General features: G+C 49.7%; 1 protein-coding gene across 1 annotated transcript in view; it reads left to right on the plus strand.

The window, feature by feature from the left end:
* oma1 (OMA1 zinc metallopeptidase) overlaps positions 1-11689 on the plus strand; it is a 78854-nt gene extending 67165 nt beyond the window's left edge. The window contains exons 7-9 of the mRNA XM_039736115.1: positions 426-500; positions 1023-1172; positions 10721-11689. Of these exons, the coding sequence (XP_039592049.1) occupies positions 426-500; positions 1023-1172; positions 10721-10966 (471 nt within the window). The 3' untranslated portion in view covers positions 10967-11689. The remainder of the gene's footprint in view (positions 1-425; positions 501-1022; positions 1173-10720) is intronic.
* The last annotated feature ends 1189 nt before the right edge of the window (positions 11690-12878 follow it).

The following is a 12878-nucleotide window of genomic DNA, read 5'->3' on the forward strand; positions in this document are numbered from 1 at the left end:
TGTTTAGTCAGGCAGGTTTAACCTTATATAACGCCTTTCATTGGGAGCTCCTTCAGTTCCTTGAGTCGAGGGTCTGTTAAAGCCCCCTGAGGCACTTCTTGTGTGATTTTGGGGGTCTGTTACTGTGTACTGTTGTTGTTGGTGTCATAGACTTTCGCCTTAGGTTTGACTTTTTCATACTCGCAGTGCTGCCCCTCCAGGAGCGGAGGAGTAATCATCGGTGAATTCATCGAGAATTATTAATAAAGTCAATAAAAACTCCTCATGATGTCGATGGTCTCCCCCTATTATGCTAACGCTGCACAGCTTTCTCTGGTGGCTCTTTTTTCCCCAGCCGCGATCACCTTGGGTTGCCATGTGCTGTGCCACCTGGTGCCATCTGCCAGCACATTGTCACTGAGCCCCTCTTTGTCATTTTTTTGCAGTTCCTGTTTAATCGTCCCTACAGCCGGAAGCTGGAGGTGGAGGCTGACAAGGTCGGGCTGCAGTTGGCGGCCAAGGTAAGGCTGACCTGCCACTTTGACTTTTAGGGGGAATGCAGGGAAACGTCACCTCTCAATCTTGCTGGCCACCTCACGGGCCACTTTCAGCTTTGGTGACAGAAAAGGCAATGTTGGGGCATCACAGGGGGCTACACGTCTTAATAAATAGGAATTCAAGAAAACGGTGCCCGGGGCACACACTACAAAGGCTGTCAGTATCCGACTCCTTGGGTTCTTTTCCATAGTGTCAATGAGAGCTCTGTCCTCAATGGCACATGGCCTCAAAATGCCACCTTTGTCTTGGAGGGACACCCGTTTTTTATGGCATCTATGACAAGAAGGGGCGATGTGGGTGAAGCTGGGCATTCGCTGAGGTCAAAACAGAAGATCCCACCCATGAGTGATGGTGCCCCTATTGCTCACCTGGTACAATGTTTAGGACATAATTTGGGGGGGCACACGGCTGCCCGATCCACATGTGGGGTGACTGCCGTTCCAGTGTCCTGGCCAGTAATGAGGCTCTGCTCTCCTCTCTTTCAGGCCTGTGCCGATGTGCGAGCAGGAAGCGTCTTCTGGCATCAGATGGACCTGAGTGAAGTTCTGACTGGGAAGCCCACCGTGCCCGAGTGGCTATCCACACACCCGTCACACGTGAGCCGAGCAGAGCAGCTGGACCGGCTCATTCCTGAGGTAGGTGGGGGGGAATGGCAATGGTGCCAACCTGGATTTGGCATCCCAGTCTGGTCTTCCTGACGGGCGTTGATTTGTTGAGAGCCTGGATGGGGTCTGCTAAGACAGGGTAGGGTGACACCATGTCAGGTCATCACACCTTTGGGGACCTCAGCGTCACAGAACTGAACGGAAACGCAGCCAGCTGATTTGGGCATACGAGTGACACGGGGAACTGAAATGGCACAAGTCTGGGGTCCAAGTTAAGGGAGATTAGCAGCTAAATTAGTAAAAAAGTTGTCCCAAACATTTCTAACATGTGGCTGCAGCGGCTAATCGCTTCTTCTCATTTGCTGTGCGTCTTTCTAATTTTCTGTTTGTTGAATGCCCCCCACCCCTTTCATTTGGACCCCCTGGTAAGTCTGTAAGCCTCAGGCGCCCACAACGGGTCTCCTCTATTAGGACTTTGACTGGCTGCCGGCAATTCCTACGGAACACAACTTTGTTTTTAAATTTGCGGATGACACCACCCGTACTGCATGTGAAAAAGTAAGTGCACCCCATGGAAATGGTTGCTTTCTTTTTTTTTTATCCAACTTATTTGAACAGGAAAACCGGAGATCTTCATGCAGATTGTGCCAACAGGTAAAGGGGATAAACTTGAATTAAAAAAAGAAAAATTTGCCTTTTCAATTATTTATTTAATAGAAATATCAAGAGATACAATGGTGTACTAAGGGGAAAAAAGTAAGTCCACCCTTAGCCTCAGAAGCTGCTGTTGCCCCCTTTAGTAGGAGTTTTGCCCACCAGCCTCTGCTATCGACTCCATGCCCACTCCTCCATTCCTTCAGTTCCTGCATGCACAGCCCACTTATATCCCCTCACTTCAGGGCTTTGACTCGGTTCCTTCCTAGGCCTTCATTTCTTCTTTTGGAGCCGTCACTTGGTGGGCTTGCTAGTCTTCTTCAGGCCATTCTCAAGTTTTAAGACTCCACTTCAACTTTCAGACAGGTGGTCTCAAGTTCTCCTCAGGAGCACTTTGATAAGACGCAGAAGTCACCGTTGACTTGATGAGGCCCCCCACATTTCCATCGCCGTCCTTCACGGTTGGTACGAGGGTCTTCTTCTGAAATACTCGTCTTTTCGTTTGCACCAAACATGTCTACAGTTACTGTGGCCAATCAGCTCATCTGCCCAGATCACGTGGTGCCAGGTTGGCCCGCTCTTGGCCCGTATGTTCAGTGGCAGCCCGTTGTCTCATTGTGCTGTTCTTTGGCATCTCTGATTTCTCAGATCTCTTTCTGATCGTCAAGATCAGATCTTACAAGATGTTGGCAATGAAATGTTGGGGTCCTTGGAGTCATCTCTTAGCATCAAATGGGCAGCTCTTGGGCTGAACTTGGTGGGCCGGCCAGTTCTGGACCAGTGAACAGTCATCTGCAATTTGTGCCACTTGTGGAGAGTGGAATGTTCAGTTTCAAATAACTGGCCGATCTTTTTAGATCCCTTGGTAGACTCGTAGGCATCCACCGCCTTCTTTGTGAGGGTCTTGGAGGGCTCTTTTGATCTTAGAACACCTGAGGGCACCAGACCCTCGATATTGGAGGTCTAACTAAGACAGTTGACCTGAAGACGTCCTAATCGGGGGCACGTAATCTGAAACACCTGATTCTGATTTCATGGATTTGAAGTGGTGATAAATAACGGGTTGTGCTTCACTTTTCTTTTATGACAAATCTGTAGTTTTTAAAATCTCAATTACAAGAATAATTGCACCCTGCACATTTTAGGTGTCATTTCTTTGAATTTGTCACTTTTACCTGTAGGTGCTGTGGGCATGAAGATCTGTCGTTTGCCTCTTCCCCAGTCAATAGTTTCTGTGGGGGGTACTTACTTTTTCACACTGTCAGGTCATACTGCTGACTGTGGAGATGTGAGTGACCTTGTGATGTATGCAGACACAGCAAGGGGGCTGACGTTTGATTTCAAGAGGCGAGACCCCCCACCAGCCCCCCATATCACAGTCACTCTGGTGTGGTGTCGGCGCAGGGGCTTCACACCTCCAACAAACAGCAAAGGCCCTGTGGTGCCTCTGCTCTGCTCTGTAATGGTGGTCTGACCCATCGGCCCCCTTTATTCGGGCCTACGGAGGTCTCATAGACAGAGGAGTCACCCTCTGGTTTGGAAAGCTCCACAGAGGGTGGGATTACTGGTTTTCAGCTTCCCTCCATTGAGACTGCACACCTGACACAGTGGGAACAAAACACTGGCCATCGTCAGAGAACCCCCTGTCACCCTCACGATGTCAAAGGCCACCGACTCTCTTACTGTGACGTCCGCTCCTTGCCAGTGGCAGTTACAGCCACACACAGGGGTTTGGGGCAGCCACCCATATGTTGTCCCCTGACTGCAGTGGTGTTTTGATGAATCACTCACGTGCGTTGGTTTGAGCTGACCTGACGTCATGCAGGAAAGATGGCGTCTTTAAAGTTAACAGTCCGGGCCGGAAGTGACGCCGGCAGTGTGGCATCAGACCGGATTTCCCGTATTTGGTCTGCACAGGTAACAGAGTTAGGTTTAGTGTACCCTGCCACCCCCTGGCCTGGTGTGGAATTACCTTCACCTGGTCGTTTGAGAGGTTACTAAAGATACTCAGGCTGTCGAGAAGTAGGTTTGTGTGTCTCCTTGAACCATGAGGGCACATTGTCTGGTGGTCAGAGTGCAAGGTCAGCCCTGGTGTCATTTTTTCAGTTTAAGGGCCAACGGAGTAGGATCCCTTCTGGCAGTGACACGTTTTATTTAAGTTGTGGCATGTGAGTCACCCGAGAGATGACGCCAAAGTCCAAAGGCAGGAGCCTCATCCAGCTGTGGTGGGAGTGTAGCATCTCGTGCCTGTTGGGGGTCCATCGGTGCAAAACCCCACTTCTGGTACCATGTGACGTGTGAGACACCGTCCTGCACCTGAGAGACGACACCGAGTCCAAAGGCTTCAAGAGCACCAACTTTATTCCACGGGAGCCACCACTTCATTAGACACAGAGCAGCGGCCGGGTTAGAATGTGCCCCGCGTCACCCATCGGGCAACAGACGCGTTATGCTGTCAAACCTGCAGTGGCCTCGGTGACGGACAAACAACCCTCGACAGATGTGTCTTTTGCATGTCGACTTGCCACACCGTTGGGGAGGGTCTGCACCAGGGATCTCCTTGAAGTCCTCACCCCTTTGATCTGGTTATGGATGTGTTGACTCATGGGATAGAGAAGCCAGTCCCCCTGGCGCGGCCTTTATGATGACGACACGGATGTGTGGTGTGGTGTCAGAAAAGAGGAAGTCGGGAGAAAGGAGAAGGACTTTAGAAGATGGAGGAGTGGAAAGAAATAGGATGAAGAAGAAGACCAAATAGGTGAGGTTTAGTGAGGATCAGTTAGCCTGCAAGGGGAGCCACTGAAGCGAGTGGATAAACTGAAATATCGAGGATCAGTGGCAGCCCACGACTGAAAATATGGGGGGGTGTGATGAAAGAATGAAGGTTAAAGGTGAGGCTTCTAAGACCACCGATAAAGACCACCGATGACATACGGGGCCGAGACGTGGTAGAAAGGAGAAATGTATGGAGTAACAAAAAAGGGGCAGAGTAAGAAATGAGGGGTCCAACAAAATTGGGAGAAAGGAGGTGGAAGTGGGGTGTGATGAGGAAGAGCAAAAGAGTGATGGGGAAGGAAGTCCAGAGGAAGAGAAAGCGAGGGAGGACAAATGGACAGATAAAGTAAAAGAAGAGCTGAAGAAAGGTGGTCTGACTGGAGAGAAGGAGGAGGAGGAGGAGGAGGACCGAGCTGCAGGATGAAGGTTCATCAGGCACATTAACCTCACATAGAAGTGAGAAGAGGTGAAGAAGAAGAGCATTTCTCCAGCACCTTCCTCAATAGTAGATAATGTCTCCACTCTGCTCTCCCACTCCAGAACTTCTGAGCCATTCAGCTGGTGACTTGCTTGAGTCTTTTGGCTCCTCGTCCTGCTTCTTAACTTCAGGTCATTCAGTGACAATCAGACCCTCCCTTTAAGAATATCCTGGTCAACTACACAATCCATTGTCCCTCCTATAATGGCGAGCCTTCCCTGTGCCATAACACCAGCACCTCCATGATCTATGGACGTTCTTATTATTGAACACGGTGAGCCCAGTGTCATCCAAAGCACTCTCGTCTCGGACTCATCCATCGATATTCTGAAAGGCTCAGGGGTCACCCCGGTGTTTCTTTGCTGTGATGTTCCTCTTGGTTGACAGAAGTTTCCTGCTGTGCTCCCTCTTTCTCGTCACGGAGTCCTGAACACTAATCTTCGTCGAGGTGGCACAGGCCTGCAGCTCTTTGGACGTTCATCTTATTAAGCGAGTTGTCGTCTTTGCCTTTGGGGTCATTTTGGCCATCGGGCCTCTCCTTGTTGGATTCCCGACTGTTCTCCATGTTGAGTCCCTTAGAAATGTGTGGAGTCACGAAAAAGGGGCAGAGTAAGAAATGAGCGGTCCAACAAAAGTGGGAGAAAGGAGGTGGAAGTGGGGTGTGATGAGGAAGAGACCAGGAATATGCAGGCAAAAGAATGATGGGGAAGGAAGTCCAGAGGAAGAGAAAGTGAGGGAGGACAAATGGACAGATAAAGGAAAAGAAGAGCTGAAGGAAGGTGGTCTGACTGGAGAGGAGGAGGAGGAGGAGGAGGCCATGCCCCCAACCCACTGTTTGGTGAGTGTCAACAGCAGTTGTTCCTCATCACTTATGGTGTTTCCTCTCGTTGAGGCCTCGTCTCCACTCTCGGTGTGCGTGGGGGGTGGGGGGGCTATTTAGGTTGACAGGGTGGGCTGCGTTCAGCAAACCGAGTCAAATTATCAGTGAACTTTGGTCAGCTGTTTGAGAGAGTGACTGAGGGGGGCAATTACCTTTTCACACAAGCAGTACAGGTGTTCAATATCATTATTACATAACTTTACTAAGCAGAGAAATGATCTTCTGTATTTGGTTCCCTTTCTCTAATGGCGACGATCCAAAGCATTTCATTGTGGCAAATACAGAAAAAATGGAGGATCGCCGGAAGGGGGCAAACACTTTTTCACCGCACTCTGAGTGAGTTGTTCATCGTGCCCTTCAGTGGGTGCCAGCCTTAGTCTGAATGACTTCATGGCAGACTGAGCACAGACGAGTCATATAGCGCCTTTCATCATCAGTCGGTCAAGTTAAGTGTTGTAGCGTTTTTTACAAGGTGGGACTCGTGCAAACTCTAGGTGAGTTATACCCTCAGCGGCCACTTTATTAGGTACACCTTGCTAGGACCTCTTGGGCCCCCTTTTGCCTTCACAGCTGCTGTAATTCTTAATGGCGTAGATTCATTAAGGTGCTGGAGACGTTCCTCAGGGATTGTGGTCCATGTTGGCATGATGTCATCACTCAGCTGCTGCACATCCATGATGCGAATCTCTACTGGACTGAGATGTGTTCTTCCTGGCCATCTGACCTTATAATTGGAGACTTAAAAAACATTACTATGCACTTACCAGCCGCTTGATTATGTACACCTTATTAGTACCCGGTTGGTACTTCAGAGCTGCCGTAATGCTTTGTGGTATAGATTCTACGAGGTGCTGGAGATGTTCCTCAGGGATTGTGGTCCATGTTGACATGATGACATCCCGCAGTTGCTGCACATCCATGAATCAAATCTCCTGTTCCACCACATCCCAAAGGTGCTCTACTGGACTGAGATCTGGTAACTGTGGAGGCCATTTGAGTCCAGTGACCTCATTGTCATGTTCAAGAAACCAGTCTGAGATGATCTGAGCTTTGTGACACGGCATGTTATCCTGCTGGAAGGAGCCATCAGAAGATGGCGGTCATAAAGGGATGGACATGGTCAGCAACAAGACTCGGGTAGGCTTGTGCCATTTAACACGATGCTCAGTTGGTAGTAAGGGGCCCAAAGTGTGCCAAGACAATTTCCCAGAAACCATCACACCACCAGCCTCAACCATTGATCCAAGACAGGATGGATCCATGAATTCGTGTTGTTGAATGTCGCAGCAGAAATTGAGACTCCACAGCCCAGGTGACGTTTCTGACCTCTGGCATTGAACTGCCACCCGCTGGTTATTTATTCAGACCCCTCTCTGTAAACCCCAGAGATGGTTGTGCGTGAAAATCCCAGCAGTTTGTGAAATACTCTGAGCACCACCAGCCAGGCCACCACGTTCAAAATCCCCTCTCTTTGCCATTCCGATGCTTGGTTTGAACTTCAGCAGGTGGTCTTCACAATGTCTACAGGCCCAAATGCGTTGAGTTGCTGCCGTGTGATTGGCTGGTTAGATGTTTGTGTTACCATGCAGTTGTACCTAATAAAGTGGCCGCTGAGTGTATAGTGTCTTTCATCAGAGGAGATTCAGTAGAGGAGCGTAAGCAGAGAGAACGCCCGCCACTGCCACTTCACGGCGCCCGCGCTGAGAGACGCTCATTAAAAGTCGGAGATGGCGACGGGCTTCCCTGGTAATGCGCCAGTCACCCCTCACCACTTCCAGCTCCCTTCATGTTGCTCGCTCCGCTGACGCATCTTTTAATTATTTCGACTCTTTATCCGATATAAACAAGCCGAGGCTGGAACTGGTAATTGCCGGAGAAACGTGTGCTGCCTCAGATCTTCGGGAGGAAGACGCCGGCCGTGTGAAGACTCGCTTTACGTTCTTAACTCCTCCTAAATGTGAGCCATTGGTGGCGCCTTCTGTGATGTCAACTCATTAAATTATTTAGAATCCACAACCAACTCTTGGTATCCTCCAGCCCTGTCGTGATTTATTGGTGAGGTAGCCCACCTCTCCTTTGATGAAGATGTTTAAAGTAAGAAGGATACTGAAGTGTGCCATCTGCACGTTCTCCCCATGTGTCTTTGCTTCCCCCCTCCCTCTTCCAGGAATACCCTGACAAATACCAGTCAGCCGCAACAGGTGACGGGAACAATGGCATCTGGCAAGGGGTGGCATTTATTGGGGAGCAAGTGTGATACAATGCAATTCAATTGATTTTTGTATAGCCCCATCATACAAAGAGTGCCACGGTGGGCTTTAACAGACCCTGCCTTTTGATGGCCCAGCCTTGACTCTCTAAGAAAACCCTAATAGGGAAGAAATGGAACAGAGAGAGACCCCTCTCCAGGTAGGTTGGGCATGCAGTCAAAAAAAAGGGGATCAATACAACCCAATCCTCGATATATCCATCCATCCATTAGCCAACCCGCTATATCCGAACACAGGGTCACGGGTGTCTGCTGGAGCCAATCCCAGCCAACACAGGGTGCCAGCCCTCTGCAGGGTACACAATAGGGACAATTTAGGATCGCCAAAGCACCTAACCTGCTTGTCTTTGGACTGTGAGAGGAAACCGACGCAGACGTGGAGAGAACATGCAAACTCCATGCAGGGAGGACCCGGGAAGCAAACCCAAATCTCCTTACTGCGAGGCAGCGGCACTACCCACTGCGCCACCGTGCCGCCCATCCACAATACAATCTAATAGAAATATTACAGGTGCAGAGCAGAATTCAACAGTAGATGGCATCCCATAATACGAGTCATAGGGACCTTGGCCATCAAGCTGCCTCCCCCCTTATTGGCCATTCCACAGCTAAGTCACTGCTGGGCCACCAATCCGATGAAAGGACCCCTCTACCCGACGATCCCTGCATTCCCCCAATCAGAGCTGACTTTACCTTAAGAAGGCAAAACAACTTGGCAGGTGGGCCTTGGGCACCAAGTGACACATTTGAGTACCGAGATGAGACACAGGATAGGTGAGGATGAGTAACAAATTTGAACCGTCATATTACTGCTGTTTTATTGCTAATGACGCTCTGTGCAGTTAATCAGCAGCTCTAGTCAGGGTGTGCTAAACTGAAGGGGCATCTCTTCTAGTAGCAGGCAGACCACCCCACAGTTTAGGGGCCCTGTAACTAAAAGCTCGACTCCCACTGTTATTTTAGTAATCCTTGGACTCCTAAGCAGACAGGCATCTTGAGATCTTAATGTGCGCTCAGGTTTGTAAGTCATGATAAGTTCAGACAAGTACGCTGGACGTCGGCCATTTCAGGCTTTATATGTTAAAAGGAGGATTTTGAAATCTGCCCTAAACTTAACCAGGTGCCAGTGTAAGGCAGTGAGCAGCCAGTCCATGAAGGTGAGGCTCGGACAAACGGGGGCAAGCGTGAGGATCTGAGCTACTCTGACAAGGGCCGAGTGGTAATGGCCAGACGACTAGGTCAGAGGGTCTCCAAAATGGCAGGTTTGGTGTGGTGTTCCCAGTATCTACCAACATTGGCCCAGGGATGGACAACCTGTGAACTGGTGGCAGGGTCCTGGGCACCCAAGGCTCATCAGATCGTCTGCTCTGATCCTACAGAAGAGCCACTGGAGCACAAATTTCTGAAGAACGTAATTCTGGCCATGAGAGAAGCGTGTCAGAACATCACAGTGTGTCACAGCTGACTGCGTGGCCACAGACCGGTCAGAGTGTCCATGATGACCTCGTGTGCACCACCAGACATGCCTACAGCGGGCACGTGAGCATCAGAACTGGGCTACGGAGCAGTGGTAGAAGGTGGTCTGCTCTGATGAGTCCCGTTTTCTTTTAGATGTTGTGGACAGCCAAGTGTGTGCGTGTCATTTACCTGGGGAGGAGATGGCAGCAAGGGGCATTATGGGAAATTGGCAGCGTGATGCTATGGGCAGAGTTCTGCTGGGAAACCTTGGGTCCTGGCATTCCAGGTGGATGTTCCTTTGACACATACCACCTACCTAAAGATGGTTGCAGACCACATATGCCCCTCTATGGCAGCAGGATGACGCGACCCTGCCACACGGTGACAATTTATCAGGAACGATTTGAGGAGCAGGACAAAGGGGTCAGGGTGTTGACTTGCCCTTCAGATTCCTCAGATCTCAATCCAGTCGGGCAACTGTGGGATTGTTCTGGAAAAACAAGTCCGACCCACAGAGGGTCCACTTCACAACCTACAGGACTAGGAGGATACATCTTGGTGCACAGGACACCTTTGGGGGTCTTGTGGGGGGTATATGCCTCGATGGGCCAGAGCTGTTTTGGTGGCACAAGTGGGTACCTGTTAGGCGGGTGCTTTTAATGTTGTTGTTGATGTGTGTTTGTGAGAAGTTAACTGGGAAGTGAGAATGAAAACGAGTTCCTCTCCAGACTTTCCTTCACACCACTGGTGGTCAATCCTGAAACTCTCATCATTTTAGTGGGAATTTTTATTTGTACATCCAAACAAAGAAAATAAAATAAAATGACCTGCTAAATGAATGGCATTGAAAAAGCTGAAACGTCGCCATTCAACCAAAGTGTGCTTGATCCATCTGTCTCAGATCAGCAGGGCACTGGGGGGGCCTGAGCGTGGCCGGACCCCATGGACTGGCACACTCTGACTTACAGTAGAATGTGCTGCTCTGCTGGGCTGGCACCAGACCTGATCCCGTACCCCCTGTTGCTTTTGCCCCACTGACCCGCTGCTTTTTCTTTGACTTCCAGGCCCTGAAACTCCGCGAGAGCTGCGACTGCCCCGCGCTGCCTGATCAGGACCCCCGCACCGTCTTCATGCACAAAGTGCAGCTTCTGTTAGAGAAAGTCAAAGTGGCAACGAGCGAGAGCAGCAGCAGGAGTCCAGCACAGCCACAGGCTCTGCCCATCCCGCTGGCAATACCTGGCACAGAAGTGGCCCGGGGGCTAACTGGGAATCTGCGGCCGGAAACACTGGGCACTACATCTGACAAGTAAGAGTACAGCTGGCAGCACCAGAGTGGGTGGTGATGGTGGTGCCCGGAGCACATGAGCTAGAGGTCCCAGTGAGTACTGCATGACTGCCTGAGCAGTGCCAATCACACACACTAGTAAAGCAAACAAGACCCACAGTATACCTGTGGGCACACCTGGCGTGGATATGTCACCTCGGCCAAGGATGATCTCAGGACTGCCTCGAGGACTTTGATTTGAACAGGCCAGGGACGGACTTTAGTTTGGGTGTCTAATGCATCAGGCAGAACTGATAAAGACCACCATCTGCCAGTGTGTTGTGCTCTGTCATGCTGCGCCACAATCGGTGGCCTGATTACCTGTGAAAAGAACGACATCCTTCTATAGGCAGCCACAGAACCAGTGCTCTTAAGAGGTGGCCTGGGTGACAGGGGGGTCAGACGGGTTTCCTGCCACAGAGACAGGCTGGCCCTCCCTTTACTCCTGCTGTGGGACCGTCGCACCAGATGATTGAAGAGGCCCTGGGAGAAGATGGGAAGGACAACACAACGGCAGGACTTGCCTAACCCGCCTCCCGTAGCGGACCACCCGTGACAATCAGTTGCATGCCCTCTTGTGTGAGGAATCTTAATCTTGATTAGTTTTTTATCTGAAGGTGACCACTCTCAGTTAAACAGTTCATCTGTGGAGAGGGGAGCACCTTTCTTGGGGTGTGATAACTTAATAAAAATAAAAAAAAAAGTCAAACACATTTCATACATTTTGTTTTATATAGCACCTTTCATGGCACACCAGCTGGTTCATGGATCTAATACATGAGGGGCTTTATTACCCAAACTGGCTGGTACCAGGGGCTTGATGCCTTTGTGCCCAATGCTCAGGATGTGGATTTGAAGGGGTGGGGTGACACAGAGGGAGGGTGTCTGTGCTTCATTGTTAGGGGTGGAGTCTGCAGTTATGTGCTTTAGCACCATTGGGTGGAATGTGATGTTCTTTTGGGGCGGGGTTTGTGGCTATGTTGGCTGGCATCTCTAAGGGGAGGAGTCTGTTCTTTTGGGGCGGGGTTTGTTATGTTAAACGTCATCTCTGCTGCATCATTGGGGGGTGGAGTCTGATTTTGGTTTCGGCCGATGTCGAACGTCACCTCTTCTCTGGGCCTCATTTATGTTTCCTTTCACTACACTTGGTTTGCTCTCCTCCACTGCTAGAAATAAGGACATTTCTTGTGATTTAATTTTCAGAGTCGCCCATCACTTATAACTCCATCCTTGTCATCCACACTGGCTGGTAACTGGGCTTTGATGCCCTTGTGCCAGTTACACAGGACATGGAGGAGGTGGAGACTGATGTTCTTTTGGGGGCGGGCTTTGCCTGTAGGCTGGGCTTCATTTCTGAATGAGATGATTGACTGGTGGTGGGACGTTACAGTTAGTGAGTTCATATCTAATATAGTGCCTTTACTCTCCTCCACTGCTAGAAGCAGTTGAAGTTTGCGTTGATTTACTTTTATTTTTAATTGTAATATTCTGTTTGTTGATGCTGTGTTTACTATCACAGATGCTATAGAAAATTAAAGGTAACAGAATGGCATGTTGGACTGTCCCTGGTCCCCTAATTTGTTTTTAAAGCCCCTCCAAGATTCTGCCTGTTAAAAAACAAAGCAATGCCCCCCCAGAAAAAAAACACGCACACACACTTTTACAGTTTCACTCGTCCTTAAAGAGCAAATGGAAGACAAGAAGGACCGAAACACTGGTGAGCACATCCACAGTGTGTGCCAACAAGGTAAGAAGGAAATTCAAATACAGATTTTCTAGTTTTCTCTTATATAGCGCCTTTCGTGTGCCTATGCACATGAGAAGCCTGTTTTGCAAGGTTGCATAATACAGACAACGTCATCACAAGGCGCTTTAAAACACATCCAGACTAGGCAGCT

Source organism: Polypterus senegalus, chromosome 14 (genome assembly GCF_016835505.1).
Source record: "Polypterus senegalus isolate Bchr_013 chromosome 14, ASM1683550v1, whole genome shotgun sequence".
NCBI lineage: Eukaryota > Metazoa > Chordata > Cladistia > Polypteriformes > Polypteridae > Polypterus > Polypterus senegalus.